Source organism: Geotrypetes seraphini, chromosome 2, assembly GCF_902459505.1.
Source record: "Geotrypetes seraphini chromosome 2, aGeoSer1.1, whole genome shotgun sequence".
Classification (NCBI taxonomy): domain Eukaryota; kingdom Metazoa; phylum Chordata; class Amphibia; order Gymnophiona; family Dermophiidae; genus Geotrypetes; species Geotrypetes seraphini.
The window spans coordinates 417,175,135-417,197,498 of NC_047085.1; the positions used below are offsets into that span (position 1 = coordinate 417,175,135).

The 22,364-nt window shown below is 41.7% G+C and overlaps 1 protein-coding gene across 1 annotated transcript in view; it reads right to left on the reverse strand.

The window, feature by feature from the left end:
- PPP1R9A (protein phosphatase 1 regulatory subunit 9A) overlaps positions 1-22,364 on the reverse strand; it is a 397,958-nt gene that overhangs the window by 69,868 nt on the left and 305,726 nt on the right. The window contains 1 exon segment of the mRNA XM_033931097.1: positions 8,301-8,339. Within this exon segment, the coding sequence (XP_033786988.1) occupies positions 8,301-8,339 (39 nt within the window).

Genomic DNA, 22,364 nt, shown 5'->3' on the forward strand with positions numbered 1-22,364 from the left:
CCAAGGCTTCAGGGCGTTAGTCTTACAGATGGCTCACGATCACCCGTTGGCCGGGCATAAGGGGGTGGACGCCACGGAGACGCAGATTTTGCAAAGATTCTTCTGGCCCGGATTGCGGCAGGAGTTAATTCAATTCTGTGCCTCCTGTCCTGTTTGTCAAAAATTGTCTATTCAAAAACCTTTAAGGGCACCCCTTATTCCCATTCCCTGGGTAGAGGAACCACTGGGGAGGTGGGCCATGGACATAATAGGTCCCCTAGAGAAAACACCACGGGGTCACCAATATATACTGGTAGTGATGGATGTCGCTACTCGCTTCCCGTGGGCTTTTCCCATGAGGAGAACCACATCCCACAATATAACCAGGGAATTAGTTGAGTTATTCTGCTCGGTAGGGTTCCCCAAAGAGGTTCTCACGGACCAGGGCAGCAACTTCGTTTCCCGGGAGATGGAGGCATTTTGGCGGAAATTCGGTATCCGCCATATAAGGACTGCCGCCTACCACCCCCAGGGGAACGGGTTGGTCGAGAGGTTCAATCAGACCCTTAAGTTGATGCTTAAAAAGGTCGCTGGCCAAGAGCTGACTGATTGGGATCTCCTGATTCCCTGGGTCCTATATGCTAGTCGCGAGAAAGTGCAGGTCTCGCTGGGGGTTAGCCCTTTCGAAATGTTGTTCGGGCGAAAACCTAGAGGTTTACTGGACATTTTGAAAGACCAATGGGACCCCCCTTCAGAATGCAAGACCAACATCATATCTTATTTGAAGGACTTGAAACAAAAACTTAGGGGGCTGGTAGAGAAGGGACGTACCGGGGTTGAGAAGAGTCAGAGTAAGCAGAAAAGTTACTATGACAAAAGAACTCAGGAGAGACATTTGAGGGTGGGTGAACAAGTCCTCGTGTTAGTACCCACTGATCCGCACAAGTTCCTTGCCCAGTGGAAGGGCCCTAGTACGGTGATACAGCAGATTAATGAAGTGGACTATAGGGTCCGTGATAGCAAGGGTAAGGAACAGGTCTATCATGTTAATCTGCTGAAACCGTGGAAAGACCGCCAGGTATTGGCACTCATCGCTCAGAAGTATGAGGAGGATGAGTTCGGGCCTCAAATAGGGGAGTTTGGGACAAAGGCTACAGTCAATATGGGAGTAGAACTTTCCTCTTGTCAACAGAGGGAGGTGGAGGGACTTGTAGGAGAATTCAAGGATGTGTTTTCCCCCATTCCCGGCAGCACGACAGTGGTGTCCCACAACATACTAACGTCGCCAGGGAAGATAGTCAGGGTGAAACCCTATCGCCTATCGGAGGAAAAGAAGGTGTTGGTGCAGGAATTAGTGGAGGAAATGCTAAACCTGGGAGTTATTGAGCCGTCGCAGAGCCCCTGGGCAAGCCCCATTGTAATTGTGCCCAAGGCGGACGGATCGCCCCGGTTTTGCATTGATTTCCGCCAACTAAACACTATTTCGCAATTTGACGCTTTTCCCATGCCCCGAGTGGAGGAGCTCCTGGATAGACTGGGACAAGCCCAATACTTGACCACTTTAGACCTCACAAAAGGGTACTGGCAGATCCCGTTAACCCAGGCTGCCAGAGCTAAGACGGCTTTTAGCTCCCCCCAAGGGCTGTTTCAATTTACTAGGATGCCTTTTGGACTCCATAATGCTGCTGCTTCATGCCAGCGCTTGATGGACCAGGTGCTAAGAGGGCACCAGGGGTATGCGTCCGCCTACTTGGATGACATTATCATTCACTCCCAAGATTGGTCGGAGCATATGGAACATGTCCGTGCGGTGCTTCAGGCACTGAGGGGGGCAGGCCTCACGATCAACCCGAAGAAATGTTGTCTGGGGAAAAGGGAGGTCAGATATTTAGGGTACCAGGTAGGGAAGGGCGTAGTAAAACCCCTACTGGATAAGATACAATGTGTTCGGGAGTACCCGATACCTGAAACCAAAAAACAACTTAGGGGATTCCTCGGGTTGGTAGGATATTACCGACGGTTCATTCCTCATTTTTCCACCAAGGCTACCCCTTTGACAGAAATGTTAAGAAAAACGAAGCCAGACAAACTGCAGTGGGGAGAGGAAGGCCGAGAAGCCATAGAAAAGCTAAAGTCCTGTTTATGTTCAGAGCCAGTCTTAGCTTCAGTTAACTTCCAGAAGCCGTTTGTATTACAGACGGACGCTTCTCAAACAGGACTTGGAGCGGTGCTCAGCCAGGAGGTGGAAGGGCTAGAGCATCCAGTTCTATACTTAAGTCGCAAGTTACATGATAATGAGAAACATTACTCGGCGGTAGAACTGGAATGCCTAGCGGCCAAATGGGCCATGCAGAGTCTAGAGCACTATCTAGAGGGGCAAGAGTTTACATTAGTAACTGATCACGCGGCCTTGATTTGGCTTAACCGAATGCGGAACAATAATGCCAGACTCACTAGATGGTATCTAGCTCTGCAAACCTTCCGTTACAAGACCTTACATAGGCCAGGGCGGTTACATATTAACGCGGACGCTCTCTCTCGAATCGGAGAGGAAGATACTCCCAAGCATAGGCCCACCCCTAGCAGTCATTTAAGGGGGGGGGTATGTGATATGCGGAGTATGCCGGCTAGGGTTGACCCTGATCTAAACCCCCAGGTTAGAACAGGTAATTTCCCAGCCACTCAAGTTAAACCCCAAAGTAACCTTCTGCCTGACATTTCTTCCAAATCCAGCAGAGGGAGCTTGGGGGTAGAAGTTCAGACTTCCCCTCCCCCATCTCTTCCCAAGGCTGCAAACCGGAAATGCACTTCAGCTGGGGAGGCTGGGCGGGGCTGTAGGCTCCTTAACCGAAGGACTGAACGGCTAGAGAGGGAGAAGCAGGGCTGGAGAGCAGGAGATGAGGCTCAAGTACAGCTCCCTCAGGCTAGCTCAGGGCTAAGAGTTTGCCAGGATCCTCAATGTGCTGAAAGTATGGAGATTGAGGAAAGTGAAACTGTGCTGTCTCCTGAGTGCTCAGACAGTCTGCAAGACATGGAATTGGAAGGTGAAGCAACCTGGGACGATCAAGCCATGGATATCGGCGTCTCCAAGGCAATTGCCACCCTGCCTGACTAAAGGTATCATAATTCCATTTTTACTTTAAGGACACTAAATTGTCTTGTATTTTTCTGGTGTATGTTTTACCAGTGTGGTGGGGGGAATTAGCCCCACGTTCGAGGTGGGATAGAGGGCTCTTCATGTAGCGCATGTCAACACGTGGAGCACCACCACCTGGCCAGCATTACTATCTGCTAAAGTAGTGCAGTGCAGTTTCACTTTGCTTTTTGAGCCAAATTTTGTTCTTTGTTTTTTTTTCCTTGGAATGGGAAAGGACTGTTTGTGTGGCTGCTGATTGAAGCCAAGAACTTTAAAGATAAAAACTCAGAAGGGCTGAGGTTTTGGTATTTTTCTTTGGACTATCTTGAATGAACATTAAGTTTACTTTTGGGAACTGTTGGATTGATCTGAAGAAACTGGAACAAAGTTTATTTGCCTTGTTTTGCTGTGGAATACAATAAATCCAGTCCAGATTTTTGTTCTGATTTTTTCCTTTAAGTTAAGCCAGTATTCTGACAACTCTTGGGGCAGCCTCTCGCAGCTTACAAAGGCCCCAAAATCTTGTCCCCGCATTCCTGGACTCCTAGCACTGAGAGTGCGGGTGACAACTTTTTAACATATTTATAAATGACCTGGAAATTGGTACAATGAGTGAGGTGATTAAATTTGCAGACGATATGAAGTTATTCAGAGTAGTGAAGACACAGGTGGATTGCGAAGACCTGCAATGTGACAAACATGCTCAAGAAATGGGCCGTGACATGGCAAATGAGGTTTAACGTGGATAAGTGTAAGGTGATGCATGTTGATAACAAAAATCTTATACATACTTACAGGATGTCCGGTGCAGTACTTGGAGAGACCCAGGAAAGAGACTTGGGAGTACTGGTCGACAAGTCGATGAAGCCATCTGTGCAATGTGCAGCAGCGGCAAAAAGGGAGCTAGGAATGATTAAGAAGGGGATCATGAACAGATCGGAGAAGGTTATCATGCCGCTGTACTGGGCCATGGTATGCCCTCACCTGGAATACTGTCTCCAGCACTGGTCACCGTACATGAAAAAGGACATGGTACTACTCAAAAGGGTCCAGAGAAGAGCGACTAAAATGGTTAAGGGGCTGGAGGAGTTGCTGTACAGTGAGAGATTAGAGAAACTGGGCCTCTTCTCCCTTGAAAAGAGGAGACTGAGAGGTGACATGATCGAAACATTCAAGATAATGTAGGGAATAAACTTAGTAGATAAAGACAGGTTGTTCACGCTCTCCAAGGTAGAGAGAATGAGAGGGCACTCTCTAAAGTTAAAAGGGGATAGATTCCGTACAAACGTAAGGAAGTTCTTCACCCAGAGAGTGGTGAAAAGCTGGAACTCTCTTCCTAAGGCTGTTATAGGAGAAAACACCCTCCAGGGATTCAAGACAAAGTTAGACAAGTTCCTGCTAAACCGGGACGTACGCAGGTAGGGCTAGACTTAGTTAGGACACTGGTCTTTGAACTAGGGGCCACCATGTGAGCGGACTGCAGGGCACAATGGACCACTGGTCTGACCCAGCAGCGGCAATTCTTATGTTATGTTTTTATGTAGGACACTGGACAACATCCCTACTCTAAATTTTCAGATTCCTCTTTATGACACATAGAAAGGTTAAAAACATATATCAATTCATAGACTAACAATACATTTCTGACTACCTATTGAGAGCTATACTTCCTTAGTCAGCTTAATGAATATTGAGCAACTGATGATACTGGTGAAATATACAACAAAATATAGTTTAAATAACAATGGCAGCATTTTTTTAAAAAAAGAGTTATACGGTAAAAGAATGAGGGAACAGTGCAACACCCATCTAAGATTAGGGTTACCATATTTTTTATGGAAAAAAAAAGAGGACATGTGGCCCCGCCCCATTCTACCCCAGCCCTGCTCCCCTAGAAATCTCATCTCCTCTTCTTCCTGAAGCTCAGGGACACATCTGCGTATGTTTGGAGGCCCAGAGCTCTGGCAGAGCCGAGGCCGTCCAAAACCCAACAAAGTGCCAGATTTTCTAAATCCATCTGGACACCCAGACAGTCCTCTAAGAAGAGGACATGTCCACGTAAATGTAGACATCTAGTAACCCTATCTAAGGTGCACAGAATCCTTCATCTAAGTTCCAGCCACTGGGGATGGAACTTCAAAATTGAATTTTCAATCACAAAACACAGGCAGGGCCTCTGGGAGTACTGCAAAATCCTGTTCTTCATGATTGGAAATTTAAACATCACCCTCTACTGGCAAAAACATGGGTGGAGGACCCCTGCATATCTTGGAACATTAGGAGTGTAATGTGTTATACAGGGATGAGAAATTAGTTGCAAAACGTAGATTTTACACTTCTTCGGTGCCATCGACTTGTGCTTGAGTCCTAGTGACTCGATGAATTACTGATCTAAAAAGAAATCAGTTTTGTGCTAGTTCGGTAGCGTCATCCCCATGGTTGTTTTTAATTTATCCAGTCATCTGATTGTAGGTCGCCTTCTTCATTTGGCTCCTTCGATCTTTCCAAACATGATGTCCTTCTCCAATGATCTTTCTCTTCTGACAGTATGACCAAAATAAGACAGTCATAACTTCATCATTTTGGCTTCTACTGACATAGCCGGTTTGATTAGAATCGATTTGTTAGTTCTTCTGGCGGTCCATGGCATGCATAAAATCCTCCGATACCAAAGTTCAAATGAGTCAATCTTGTTTCTGTCTTGTTTCCGTAGTGTCCAACTTTTACATCTGTAATTGACCACTGAGACAATGAATGAATTGCCAAGTCACCTTCGTTTGGAGTTTTATTTCCTTGCTTTTGAATACTTTGTTGAGAGCCTTCATTGAAGAGCAGCCAAGTGATATTCTGCAGAATATTTCTTCCCTTCTATTTTAACTTTGTTTACATAAGAGCCCAGGAGATTGAAATCCTTTACCACTTCTATTCTATCACCTTCAAGCTCAAAATCTTTATCATTTTCCGTGTTCATGATTTTCGTCTTGTTTATGTTCAGTTCTAATTCCATGTTATGACTTTTGGCTTTGACTTTTCTCAGTAGATACAGCATGTCTTCTTTGCTGCTAGTGATGAGCATTGTATCATCTGCATAGCACAAGTTGTTTATATTTCAGCCACCAACATTGAAACCAACTCTTTCTTCTTCCAAATATGCTTTTCTGATGATGGCTTCACCATAAAGGTTGAACAGGTAAGGTAACAAGATGCATCCTTGCCTGATGCCACATTTTATTGGAAACCAATCAGTGTTGCCATATTCTGTTCTCACTGCAGTTTATTGATTTTCATTGAGGCTCTTTATCAGCTGAGTTATGTGTTTGGGCACTCTCATTTGTGCTAGAGTTCTCCATAGTTTATCGTGAGCCACACAGTCAAAAGCTTTGCTGTAATCGATGAAGCATACGTAAAGGGGCTTTAGGTTTCCTTTGCTCTTCTTCTCCAGTATCCATCTAAAGTTGGCAATAATGTCTCTTGTTCCTCAACCTTTTCTGAAACCAGCCTGAACTTCGGGTAGTTCTTGCTCAATTGTAGTCTCTGTTGTATTATTTTCAGCAATATTTTGCTGGCATGTGGAATAATGTAATCATTCTGTAGTTGTTAAATAATAATAATAACAATTTTATTCTTATATATCGCCAAAGCTATGGAAGTTCGAGGTGATTTACAGCAAGAAGCGCTGGACAATCAGCAAAGAGGTTACAATCAAAGTCAACAATGCAATCTTGCATAATGAAAGAATTGGTCAGCTATATAGTTCTTAGGGTCACCTTTCTTCAATATACCAATTGGTAGCAAAGTTATGACTGTCTTTATTTATAAAAGGAGCTCTTTTATAAAATAGCTGTTATTTTGTGGTTGGTGACAGTCATAACTTTGCTACCGATTGGAGAGAGCTGAATGTGAGGAAGCCCATGGGAATAGAATGGACTTCTTCGCATTCAGCATACTGGTAATTGGTAGTGCAGCTTTGTAAAAGGAGCCCAAAATCTGGGACAGATGTACAAAGAATGTGAGCTGTTTTAATCACAAAACAGTCAAAATGATAAGTGTAAATTAAGAGTGTGGTTTGGGTTATGGCAAGAGTAAGCACATTATAGATTTAGCAACAAAATGCAGCTATTGTACACATAGGGGCCCTTTTAGTAAGCTATGTTAGGTGCTAATATGCACCTAACACAGCTTAAAATGGCGTACTGTGGGACACGCTCAAGTGTCCTGCAGTAACTCCCAAATTAGCATGCTCTAACCTTACGCTTAAAAATATTTTTCATTTTTGTTCTGAGGGGGCGTGTCAGGAAGGCAGAAAATGGGCATTCCAGTGTTATCCAATTACATATCTTAAGCAAGGAGGAGAGGCAACTTCCAAACTTTCTCGTCTGTAGAAAGGAAAGGAAGGAATGGAAAGGGTAAAGGATTTGATATGCTACTTTTCTGTGGTACAATCAAAATGGGATTTTTTTTACCCATGGATCTGTGCCATTGATAAATTTACACTTGTACCTGCTACATAAACCAATGGAACAGTGATTACATAAAGATATGTGCATAAGTTACCCATAAATCAGCCAAGATATCCACAAAAATCAGACCATGGAATATGCAATTCTAATTTTATAAAAGATACATTATTCACGCTGGGTTTTACTAAATGGCGGTAGATGTTTCTACCGTGGGTCAGCAAATTAAATACTCTGACACTCATAGAATTCCTATGAGCATTGGAGTATTTAACCACGACCCGCGGTATAAACCTCTACTGCCATTTAGTAAAAGGAGCCCTTAGTTAACAGCTGATTACTGCTGCTATATGGGTACCTTTTGGCCCAATCACACAAGCCCCATGTTACTCATATAATTTTTTTATTTTACAGTATATCAACTTATAAAACTTAGGACAGAAATTTTGAAAGCAAAAGAATTATGATTTACATTTTAATTTATTTGATATACTGACTATAATTATCTGTTATCACTTTAGAAGTCAAAAGGATAAATCCTTTTAAATACTGATCTGGAGTTGTTAATTAAATTGAAAATATCCTATATTTTGTTTAGTTGTAGAATGCTTGTAAATTGTTCTATTAAAACTGTTCCTAGGATATATTCTCAAATGAAGGATAGTACAGTTCAACAGGTGATCATAGCTTCTAAACAAAACAAAACAAAACCCTAGACTTATACTTACCAAATACATCATCTGGATCAGCATGTTTCACAGCTCCTTCTGCAAATATCCCAAAAAAGTAATAATTAATTATATTTGTGCATTTAAGTGTTTGAAAACTCTGTACATAATTGAATAAACACAAAAAAAATCAAGCTGTCACTACAAAAATATTTTGACTTTTGTGGAAGCTTAGAAGGATATTTTAAACCTGAGCTATTTTAACTTATAGTACAAACCCTAATGCCTGTCCATTTTGATTGTTGCAATATCTTATAACTAGGATGGCATGAATCACTCAGACAAAGCGTACAGACAGTGCCAAGTGCCAGATCCCTGACGACTGGTCTAATGTCAGATTGCCTAATGGGCAATTGGTCTAAAATGCACGACATCTGATGGGTCTGTTGGTCTATGGCTCAATTGGTCTAAGAGGAGACAGGATACCGAGACAAAAATTAATATAATTTTGTACAAAAAAAAACTACAGCAAGATATAAAAATTAAAGATTAGCACACAAACTTTATGAAAGATGTTAACTTTATAAACCTCATAATATGGTGACTCACTTAATATTTGGTAAATCTAAATTTGAGAAAGTTGCCCCATTGTATTCAAAGTTGCACTGGCATGGGTGTTTTTTTTAAGTTATGTGCCTTGGTCTTTCTCATTCTTAGTGGTACATGCTCCAGCTGTATGATAGATCGTGTTGACTTACCTACAAGAAATTGTGATATTAATTCCAGAAACTATTTCACTCTTCATTTTCCTCTTGCTAAAAAGGTGGTCTATAAGGAATATCCTCCTGAGGGAGTTAAGATTGATGACTTTATTTATTTAAAAAAATGTCTAACCTGCTTAATCCTAACTATGGTATGATATGGGGCTAGCACCAAAAAATGTACATGAAGAAATTGAAAGACCTGAATATGTATACTCTATAGAGGAGAGGAGGGAAAGGGGAGATATGTTACAGACATTTAAATACTTGAAAGGTACTAATATAGAAACAAATCTTTTACCAAGAAAGGAAAATGGTAAAACTAAAGGGCATTCAGCCAAAAATAAATCCAACAAATCTGCAGTAAGGATGGAGTGGACAAAATTAAAACAGCAGACAGATGTACAAGATGCAGGCAAAGTGTATTTGGACAAACAATTTGTTGCGTACAAATAGAGGGCATGAATTGAGGTTGAGGGGTCGAAGACTTAGGAGAAATGTTAGGAAATTCTTTTTGAAGGAGAGGGTGGCTGATGCCTGGAATGCCCTCCCGAGGGAGGTGGTGGAGATGAAAACAGTGACATAATTAAAAAAAGCATGGGATGAACACAGAATGATCTCTAATTAGAAAATGAATGGTATAAAGCAAACTAAGATTGGTACTGGGCAATCGTGAAACATCTGTGTCCCATATATGGTGATTTAGTTTAGGATGAGCTGTGGAGGGCTTTGATAGAATGGCTAGGAAAGGTTGGAGTGGGCTTTAACGGCAAATCCAACAGTGGGAACCTAAAGACAGTACCGGGTGGACTTCTATGGTCTTTTGTCCAGAAATATTAAAGAAAAGACAATTTAACCATGAATATATAATGAGTGTGACTATTGGGGGAGATTGGGTGAACCGCTCAGGTCTTTATCTGCTGTCATTTAACTATGTTACTATGTTAAGTGCACTTTTTGCTCCCTCACAACAGGCGTGGAAGTTTAACTTGAATAGCAATAACTTATTTTACTCTTAATCTAAACTTTTAAGAAACCTTTCCCTAGCCTTTCTTCTCTTTCTCTCTGTGGAGGGGCTTTGGCAAATCCCACAGAGTATTATGTTATGTTATATGTGGTCTTATATCCTACCAAATCTTCACCAGATGAGATTGAGATGGTGACATTTAAGAAGAATTTGGTTATATAGTAGTAGATACAATTTATGAACAACATGGAAGAAAAATATGGACAACAACATGGAAAATCAATGTGGAAATACAACAGAGGTGTTAGATTGAAAAGAGGTATATTTGTTGCATAATAGGAAGATACGTTACAGTAATAGGTATATACAGTGTGGAATCCAGGATGAGTTTGTATGCTACATAGTAGTGACTTGTGGTGTATGATAGATGATTGGCTCATACATTTAATTATGGATGTCTAAGAAATGCGGTTGTTAGTAGCAAGGTTCTTGCAATACACTTCTTCCTCCGAATCCATGGTTTCAGTATCAGCAGATTTGGTTATTTGCGATTTTTTTTAAAAAAAAGCGATTTTAATTTTGGGGGATATTTTTAAGCTCTCTGAGACTCCCCGGAACCTTACCTGATGGTCTAGCAGGCTTCCAGGGCAGGAGCGATCTTCCTACACTCCTGCCCCATGCAGATCACTTATAGGAAATGGCTGCTGTGAACTTCCGTAGTCTCTCGAGATTATGACGGGAGCTCACGGCAGCCATTTCCTACGAGTGATCTGCATGGGGCAGGAGCGTAGGAAGATCGCTCCTGCCCTGAAAACCCACTAGACCGCCAAGTACGGTTCCGGGGAGTCTCAGAGGGCTTAAGGTAAGGTTTGGGATTCCGGAGGATGGCAGGAGGTGGGTCAGAACCGGCCTTAATATTATTCACAGTTTTTTAATATTCGCGGGCCGGCTCTGCCCCTAACCCCCACGAATATTGAGGTAGAAGTGTATAGCTTGGTTTTCTAAAAGTTACAGACCTGATTAGCAGAAGTAAGAAACATCTTGGGCCATTGTCTTTCCTATCAAGCTGCTTCTTATGACAAAGATTTCCGTCCATTAGTGATTAGTTCTATATCTTACAGAAAACTTTTGAAGACTTTTCTTTTCTTCAAATTTTTGGCTAGCTAAATTTCTGTGCATCACATTATTTCTGTATTTTCCCATAGCATAAATATTTTGTTAACTGCATTGAACTAAAGGTTATACAGTCTAGAAATTTGCTATTATGTTATGTTATGTATGTTATTTGCTGTATAGGTCTGTAAGTTTGGTTAAACTAGGTCCTTTGATATAGTTTTCTGGAAGTGCCATGTTTTCAGGTTATTTTTGGAATTTGGTTTAGTTGGATGTTATATGATTCTTTATGGGAAGTAGGTTCCAGATTTTTGAAGTCTGATAGCCAAACCCTTGATGATTTATATTTTACTCCTTTCAGAGTTGGGAAGGATAGGATCATCTTTCTGGAGAAGCTTTCAAGGGCATCTCCATACAGAGATTTGTGTGTCAGGCAGTATAGTTTAAATTCTACTCATTTCTTCACAGCAAGCCAGTGCAATTCCTTCAGTAAGGGCATGATATGATCAAATTTTGAATACAATATTAGTCGAGCTAGAAACATAGAAAATGGCGGCAGAAAAGGGCCACGGCCCACCTAGTCTGCCCACTCTGATGACCCACCCCCTAACTTCCTCCATGAAGAGATCCCACATGCCTATCCCATTTTTTCTTAAAATCTGGCACGCTGCTGGCCTCAATTACCTGTAGTGGAAGATTATTCCAGCGATCAACCACCCTTGCGGTGAAGAAATATTTTCTGGTGTCACCATGAAATTTCCCTCCCCCCTGATTTTCAACGGATGCCCTGTATTTTGTATCAGTTGAAGTTTTTTCATTAGTTTCTTTGGGGTTCCTGGTAGTAGGGTATTACAGGATTCTAATAGGGATAGTATTATCTCTTAGTAGTGTTGGAAGAAATAGGGTCTGATCTTTCTTAACTGAAAGGAATGATTTAATGGTTTAGTTGACATGATGTTCCATTCTTAGCTATCTAGGGTGACTTTCAGGACTCTGGATGATTTTTCAATGTTGAAGCTGTTTCCATTTGCTAGTGTGATATTTGGAGGGATCAGTTCTATCTGTGGGCCAAACCAGAAAGTTTGGGTTTTTTCGGTATTTAATTTGAGGTGGTATTTTGCTTACCATTCTTGTACTCTGGTTAGTGCGCTCATCAATTTTATGGACAAACATGTTAAGTTCAGGTCTTCTGGAATTAAGAGAATGTTATCCACATAAGAGAACATCCATTTCCCATGGTCTAGGTTTATTGAGTCTAGTGGAGATTGGTGATCCTTATCGTACACCACACGATGGTGTTCAATGATCAGAGGAGTTTGTCTTTTAGTACTCTATATTGTCTGTTTGTCAGTAAGCCTTGGAACCATTGCAGTACATTTCCTGAGATTCCAAGTTCAGATAGTCTGTTGTTTTTCTTTATTATATTAACTGTTTATTGAAAGAATATAGACCAGCAGAACATCACTAGGGAACACAACTTCCAAACATCACAGGGTTACAATGTAACATCACATAGTTACAATGTAACAATCACAATTTCCCTGGACTATATTAAAATAGATCAGTTGAGTTCAATTCTATAGTTCAGTAACATTCCCCACACCCCTCTCCAAAAGGAAGGGTGCTTATGCTTACATCTCCTTCCCTTCAAAATGTTAAGAACAACCCCTCCAGAGTACAGTCTCCAAATCTGTAAAAAGGACCCTATCATATTCTCCAGTAAAGCAGTTAGTTTGGACATAAAATACACAGTATCCAATTTTGACATTAAATGTTGTTTAGTAGGCATCTCCTTCCTCTTCCAGAAGGAGGGTAAGCACATATGTACATGCTGATGTAGCAAAAGGGACACAAAATTCTGGATTTCAGGATCATGTTCCAATAGGCCCCATTTAATAACAGACATCCCGTGGTATCGTAATATTCAAAATGTCCCGTAAAAGTTGAAGTATCATTTTCCAATATGCAACCATTTCAGAACAGTCCCACCAAACATGAGTAAGTCCCTTCCTGCCTGCATTCTCTCCAACACAACCCAGAACATGATTTAAAGAATGTTTTTATTTGGGCCAGTGTATACTACCATTGATAAGAGTATCTTGTACCCATGCTCTATCATATTTGCTGAAATAGAAGGCCTCGGTAGGGAGTGGTAGATTTGTTCCCATTGCTCCAAGGACCAATTGTGCCCTAACCAGGTCTCCCATTTAGCTTCATATTTTGATTTCAAAAGCACACAGAAGAAGAGAGCCTTATATAAACGGGAGATCAGTCCCCTTCCAATACCCATATGAAAGATTTTCAGGAGTGGGCAATTGTACTTCTTCCAATAAGGTAGGTCCACTTTAATCATAAAATCCCTCAAATGACAATAACAAAAATAGTCCTCACTCTTCAGGCCAAACTCATCTTGAAACACTTGGAATTATATAAGTTTATTATCTACTATTAGTTGCTCTAGAACTCTCAAACCCTGGGTTATCCATCTGTGAAACATCAGGGTGAGTGCACCAGGTGGAAAATCAGTGGCTTACTGTATGGAAGTGATCCAGAAATAGAGCGGATGTGGAAAGAACTTCCTCCGCATCCCAACCCAAAGATCAAGATATGGGGAGGGGGAGGGGGGATTAAGTACAGGGAGAGGGGGGACAGAAAGGGACTTAATTGCTGTTTAAAAATGATAACTATAAAACAATGTTTGTTGTATGAGGGCCTGGTGTTGGACATCGTACAATTTGCTGTGGTTCATTTTGTGGTTCTATATATTTGGTTTAATAAAAAAAAGATTTGAACATATTTATTTTGCCATCTGGATGCCCAGTCTTCTAGTCCCCACTTCTGAAACAACAATTTAGAATAATTTTGAGTCATCTGCAAATTTGATCATCTTACTCACTGTTCCCATTTCCAGGTCATTGATAAATAAGCACCAGTCCCAGTGTAGATCCCTTGAGGTATAACACTATTCGCTTTTCTCCATTGAGAACACTGATCATTTAAATCTACGCTGTTTTATCCTGTTCACAATTCACATTAGGATGACTTTTTGGTTTCCTTAGGATCTTCTCATGAAAAACTTTGTCAAGGGAGAAAGTGGAGACTATGTGTGAATTAGTGGTATACTTTACCCTTGAACTTGTGCAGTGGCATTTTGGAGTTCTGGTGTTCCGGCAGATGCTGAGAGGAGCTCCTTAGTGACATCATTACGGGCTTTTTGAAAGCGGATTTAAGATTGTCTAGTGCTGCGATGTATAGTCACAGGGGCATGTCTAAGTAAGCAGACGATCACGTCCCAGAGTGGCATGTTTTCTCCTGTGGTGTTCTGTTGGTAGCGGTCCTGCTCCCATTATCCTCGGAATGGGTGTTTTTCAGTTTGTTGAGCATACTCCTCCTCCTCCTTCTGAGACTATTTTTTTAGTTATTGCTTCTTTTCCAATTGGACCTTTAACCACAGAATCCTTGGATATTGGTACTCTTGCTTCTTTGCCTAAGACGGTTGCATCTCTTACTTACTGTATATACTTGAATATAAACCGGGATTTTGGGGCCAAAAAATTGGCTCAAAAATGGGGGTCCCGGTTTATATTCGGGTCATCCCCCAGTGACCACCCAAAACCTTAGGCCAGGACAGGAGGGATCCCTCCCGTCACCTGCCCTGGCCGACACTAATAATTACCACCCTCCCTCCTTCCCTCCCTCGCATACCTGTTCCCTGGTGGTCCAGTGTGTATCCTGCGCTAATATCCTTTGTAAAGATAGTAGCCAGCGGCGCACCCAGGCCAGCACACAGGATCGAGCTTTTCATGTTGCCGGCCAGCCCTGCATCGTTCCTTGATAGGCTGCTGCAAGTTCTCGCGGGATTTGCGGTTCTTGTAGTAGCCTATCAAGGAGCAGTACAGGGCCGGCTGGCAGCATGAAAAGCTCGCTCCTGCATGCTGGCCTGGGTGCGCCGCTGGCTACTACTAGCTTTACAAAGGATTTCAGCACGAGATACACGCTGGACCACCAGGGAACAGGTACACGAGGGAGGTTGGTAATTATTAGTGTCGGCCGGGGCAGGAAACGGGAGGGATCCCTCCTGTCCCGGCCTACCACTAGGTGGTTTAAGTTAAGGGGAAGGGTTAATCTGCTGGCTGGGTTAGAGGGCAGAGGGGAGTACGGGACAACCAAGCCATTGTGACATCACTGATGTGGTTGGCTCTATTTAGGGGGAAGAGGGACAGTGTTCAGAGCCTGGCAGGGAGGGGGGCTTGGTTCACAGCCTGGTAGGGAATGGGACTGAGTGCAGGGAGGGAAGGGGGCTGGGTGCAGAACCTGGCAGGGCAGGACACGTGAATATTAAGCTGCCCGACATATTCGAGTCAACCATTTTTCCTCCTTTTTGGGGGGAAAAATGGGGGTCTCAACTTATATTCAAGTATATATGGTAGTCTAGCTGTCAGTGAAGTAGTATGAGTAGTTATCAAGTTTGTTAATATAGACATTAACGTTGGTCTATTAAACATTCAGCTTAATTAGAATTACAAATTTCTTCATTACAGACTGTATCTTCATTTAAGGATTCTCCTGCTTAACATTTGACAATAGAGGGTTCAGAGAATGTATCTAGAGCATGAAATTTATGTTTTTAATATTCTTTCTACTCATTTATTAGTATCAGAAATTATTTTAAAGAAATAAAGAGATTCTAAATCTTTCTTCTGATGTTAAATCTTTCTTCTTTGCAATTGCACGCTACAGCACGTTGGTACTAGTCTTACAGTTGAGCGACCATGTGCAATTACATGTATAATTGCAAATTAGCACCAATTAGCCCCAATTTACTGCAATGATTGACAAATTTTGGCTGTTAGCTCCAATTAGCACCTGATTTACCAATTTGGCTATGCACATGACTGCTACTATTCTAACCTATGTGCACAATTTTATGCACTATGGCCCAAATTCTGTATATTTTGCTACACTATTTGACCCATAATGATCTTGTCTTAAACCTCATTAATCTTATGCAAGCCACAATGATTCCTAGTAGACAACTGCAATTTATAAGAAACAATATGGTATGGTTAAGCTGCGTGTGCAAGCCAATCAACACAGATAATTGGCCATTAATGCCTATTAATTGATGCTAATAGGCACTAATTAGAATTTATGTGCACAACTTTCTAACCGCATTGTATAAAGTGGTGTGCGTCACTTCTAGTGCACGAATCACAAAATGGGGCTTGGCTAGGGGATGGGCATGGGCAGATCATGGGTGTTCCTAAAAGTTAGGTGCACCATTAAAGAATAGACCCAATTTGCACACAACCTAAGTGCAGGTATTTTAGGCTTGGTTTTTCTTAGCCTATATGGGTACACTTAAACGTTAGTCATGAACATGGGTGCTATGTGTGATTCTATAAACTGTGCATAACTTTTATACTGGCACTCAACTTAGGTGTGCTACTCTGCCGAGGATATATACAGTCCAATATAAAGTGACATCTATTGTTCATCAGGCTCTGTACCACCCCGTATCATTGTATTTTAACAATTGTTGACTGTCTATTGCCCTAGCAGGCCATTGGGATCTGAAAATGTTATGCTATTGAATGTGGCTGTTAAACCAAGGTGTGTAGGTACTAGAGCTTTCTGTTTTGTGGGTGTCAAATTGTGGAATGCTGTTTTGGGTCAGCTGTGGTTGTGTGCCGATAGGGTTGGCTTAAAAGACCCAACTCTTTGCAGCCGCAGGCATTCTTTTGTTCGCAGTAAAGGGACGATTGAAGGTAGAATGTCATGAAGATGCAGCTTCTGTTGTCCATGCTGTATTTTTATTGTTTATGGAAACCATCTCAATTCGGACAGTGTATAAATATTAAAAATAAATAAATAATAATGGGGGAAAGGGGATGGGACTTATATACCGCCTTTTTGTGGTTACACATTCAAAGCGGTTTACATATCTACAGGTACTTATTTTGTACCTGATACCCGCATAACTTTTCAGAATGCTCCTGACATTCTCAAGAGCCTTTCATGGCCATGCCCACTTTTGGAATATGCACTATGGGAGTTAGACACCCTGCCTTATAGAATAGTGTGCAGTCAAAAACAAACATACATTTTAATGAATGCAAATTAACATCAATAATTGGTTGTTGGCATCCAATTATTGATGGTTAAGAGGTCATTAGCCAATTAATTTGCCCACCCATCTCAGAAGTACACCCTACAGCTTGCTCTTCACAACTTGCAACTTCTGGATTTTATGAAGAAATAAATGTACCAAATTCCTGCCAACCAGTTATAGAGTGCTATCATTTATTACTCTATGTAAATTTCACAGACAAATATATTGAATAAGTCATTCTGGGGGGTCATTTACTATAGCTAGCACTATGAACTTGTAATATACAGAAACCATACAAAGTTAAGTTCATTAAACCAACATATAACAAATAATTTTGTTAACAGAAAAAGAGCCCTCAGAACTTCATGGCTTGGACCACCAAAGAAAGAAGGGCTACCCTCCATGTTTCTTAATATCATCAGTCAAAACAAACCATGCTCCAGTGTAGGTGTAAATGTCTCTGACTGTAGTCATTAACACCTCTCTAACCACTGGGATTGTGCCCCTCAGCTGGAAGTCAGCTATTATCAAGCCCACTCTCAAAAAACCCACCCTTGATCCTAACAAACCCGGCAACTATCGCCCAGTCTCCAACCTCCCATTTGTCTCCAAACTCCTTGAACGAATTGTGCTCCACCGACTTCACCCCTTCATTGAAGAACAAGCTGCTCTATCCCCTGTCCAGTCCGGCTTCCGAAAAGGCCACAGCACAGAGTCAGTACTCCTTGACATCATTGATGACAGCTGGGCAATACTCGACAAAGGCAGTGATGCCCTACTAGTCCTACTTGACCTCAGCGCTGCCTTTGACACAGTTGACCACCACCTCCTCACATCCAGACTCTATGACCTCGGAATCAAGGACACAGCCCTCCAATGGATCACCTCCTTCCTCCATCAAAGGACCCAGACTGTCCTACTAGGAACACACAAATCTCGCCCCAAGCCTATCAAATATGGTGTTCCTCAAGGCGCCCTTCTATCCCCCCTCCTATTCAACCTCTACATCAGACCTGTCATTGATATAGCGCAGAAATATAGCATTAAAATCCACTCTTATGCAGATGACATCCAGCTGCTCCTCCCACTAGGCGAGAACCGATCGTCCCAAATTACTAACCTCCAACATTGCCTCTCTGATATGAAAACTTGGATGTCAAACAACAAACTTCAGCTAAACGCCACTAAAACAGAACTCTTATGGATCAGGAAAAAAAGCACCAAATTCACACGTCCTACCCTAGCATGGGACTCCACTCTACTAACGGCAACAGATCAGGTACGCAGCCTAGGAGTAACTTTAGATGGACACTTATCCCTATCTGCCCACATATCCCAAGTAATCTCCACCTCCTTCTACTACCTCCGCCAACTGAAAAGGATCAAACCCTACATCTCCACACCTGACCTCGCCCAACTCCTCTACGCATATGTCCTCTCCAGAATGGATTACTGTAACTCCCTATTTAATGGACTAACCAAAAATAATCTCAAACGCCTCCAACGTGTCCAAAATGCAGCTATCCGCCTCCTACACAACCTCAACTACCATGATCCCGTCTCCCCAGCACTCCGCGCTGAACACTGGCTCCCAATTAGCCAGCGCTGTGCTTTCAAGGCCCTAGCAGTAGCCCACAAGAGAATTTATGCCACCACCCCCTCCTACATAAAATCTAAGCTTCCCATCTACACCCCCACTCGCTCCCTCCGCTCAAAATCAGAAATACGCCTATGCATTCCCCCTGGAAGGTCCCTCCTCTCAGAAACTGCCCGCAAACGATCCTACAGCCACTTCATCCCACATCTCTGGAATAAACTCCCCCCCCAACTCAGGCAACAGAACTCTTTATTGACATTCCGTAAAATGGTAAAGACCCTCCTCTTCAACTAAAGATCTCCCTCAGTCTACACCCCCCCTTAAACCCCACCTCTCTCTTCTCTCCCCTTTAACTTCTCCTAAATTTCAGTATAGTCCTCTCTTAGTCTGTACTCTGATAAATTGTCTGTACTCTGAAAAATTGTTTGTACCCTGATAAATATTGCACAATTTTGTATGTCCAAGCACCTAAACCTATTGTACATCTTATTTGCCTAATTACTTCTACTGTGTATGTTTACTTGTAGACCGTTCTGAGCTACTGGGAGAACGGGATATAAATCTAAATAAATAAATAAATAAATAAATAAATAAATAATAAATAGATGCAATTTCTGCTGCGGGAGGTGGTGGAGATGAAAACATTACTGGAATTCAAAAATGCTTGGAATAAACAAAAAGTTCTGTATGGAAAGAGGACAAAGCCAAACAAACCTAGCACTACTTAGATGGCAACTCCAGTAATTGTATCACCAATCCCCACACAAAATACACCTCGATAACCTGTGCGTACATGAACATAAGATCAATCAGCCCAAAGGCAGAAATAATCAAGGATTGGCTGATCAAAGAACGTCTAGGCTGCCTCTTCCTAGCCGAAACCTGGCTAACCTCTGACTCAGACCCATGCATAACCGAATTCTGCCCCAAAGGATACAAACTAGAGTTAGTCTGTTGAGAAAACAAACGAGGGGGAGGATTAGCTATTCTAGTAAGAAACGACCTCAAACTAAAAGTCCATGATAAACACTCAACCCCCCACCTAGACCTTCTAGCCTGCCAAATATCCGACGACACACTCAAAGGCACCTTGACATGCCTTCTCTGTTACATCACTACAGGTAAATGGATCGCCTCAAAACATGAAGATTTCATCATCCAGAACTCTCTAAACTCTTCATACAACCTGCTCCTTGAAGACATAAATCTCCACTTAGAAGACCACACCTTCAAGCAAGTAGAAGGTTTACTTTCATATCTTGATGCCCTTTCCTACCAGATTCTTATAAAGTGACATCAACCCACTCACGAAAAAGGCCACCAACTTGATATTGCTGCATACACGTCCCTAAACTCTCACACATCAGATATCAACATCTCCAACGGTACCTGGCATCCCTCCCTTTGGTCAGATCATTACAAATATACCTTCACCATCAACTGGGTTAACAATAGCAACAAACCCAATCCCCCAAAAAAGTCCTTCAAGACTCGCCAGAAAATCGAACCCAATACATTCTGGGACATAGTAGACCCCACACTCAATTCCATCAACACTAAAGAATTCATAAACCATTGGAGAACCCTAAGCGAAACAACCTTAAACGAGCTAGCCCCAGAAAAATCAAAACACAGAATCTGCAGACCTTCTGACAAATGGTTCGACACTGAACTTCTCCAACTAAAAAGGCACTGTAGACAACTCGAAAGAGTCTGGAAAAAACAGAACCAGGAACAAACCAAAACAGCATGGAGAAATCTAACCAAACAATATAAGATCAAACTTAAGGAAAAACGGAAAGCCTACTACTCCAAACTAATTGGCACTAACACACCAGACACTAAAACGCTCTTCAACCTAGTAAGAAAACTAACTGATACCACACCATTCCTAGCCACTCAAGGAAACCACCCACCAACAGCCTCCCAACTAGCAGACCACTTCAAATACAAAATATGCACAATCAGAACCACTTTTAATAACTCACAATCCAACCTCGATGAGATACTAATAAACCCAACAATGGAAGAAGCCATATCTGCTGACAGAACCTGGACAACTTCCCAACAATGGACTGACTTGGACCGACTACAAAAAATACAGCCAAGCCTCATGTGACTTGAATAACTGCCCCTCATATCTACTAATGAATGCTACCCCAAATTTCAAAGCCAACCTCATGCAATGGATACAAATCACACTCAGAGAAGGCCAATTCCCACTAGAACTAGGCGAGATCATAATCACCCCTCTACTGAAAGATCTTAAAGGCCCAATTGACTCTCCCTCTAACTATAGATCCATCGCCTCAATCCCATTATACATTAAAATAATAGAAGGTCTTGTTGCATAATATCTCACAAATTACCTGGAAAACCATAATTTACTCCATCCCTCACAATCAGGATTCAGAACAAACCATAGCACAGAGACTTTACTAGCAACGCTACTGGATACAGCCCGACAATACCTCAGTAAAGGAAGTAGGATACTAATTATCCAACTAGATCTTTCTGCTGCATTTGACCTAGTAGATCACACAATACTACTCCAGATAATAGACGCCATAGGGATCTCTGGTGGGGTATACAACTGGATCCAAGGATTCCTTAAAACAAGAACCTATAGAGTAAAGTCAAACGATCTCAAATCAGCCCCATGGTCTAACCCCTGTGGAGTCCCACAAGGGTCACCACTATCGCCCATCCTCTTCAATCTATTCATATCCTCCCTTGGTACCACTCTAGATACCCTAAATGTAATATTACATTACATTACATTAGTGATTTCTATTCCGCCTGTGCCTTGCGGTTCTAGGCGGATTACAAATTAGAAGAGATCTGGACATTACCAAGAGAATTACGTAACAATGATTACCGAGAGAATTACATAACAGTGATTCATGTACTTTACATGGTATGGTAGAGGATTATAAATTATGAGAGATCTAGATTTTTTTTTGAAAGAATTTCATAGTAGGGAATAAAGTGATAACCATAATATCTTTCAGTTACGCAGACAACATAACCATTCTGCTCCCCTTCGATAACCAAGACCCCAACTCAACAGGACACCTGGAAACAACTCTGAAAGCAGTGGAAAAATGGATGACAAACCACAAATTGAAGCTTAACTCGGATAAAATAAAAATTTTTACTACTTGAAAAGGACAAAAACCCTTCCATAACAGAATTGGAAATAAATGTAACCAAATATCCAATACAGACATCTCTTAAAATCCTTGGAGTATTGATAGATAGATGTTGCACAATGCAGACTCAAATCAACAAAACAACACAAAAAGCATACTTCACCATGTGTAACCTACGAAAAATAAGAAAATTCTTCAACAAAGAACAATACAGGATCATAGTCCAATCCCTTGTACTAGGACTAGTGGATTACTGCAATATCCTCTACCTACCTTGTCCAACAAACTTAATTAAACAACTACAGTCCGTTCAGAACACAGCTCTCAGACTAATCTATTCACTCGGAAAATTTGACCACATCACCAATGCCTACCTAGATTCACACTGGCTACCCATACAAGCCAGAATCCAATTCAAATTA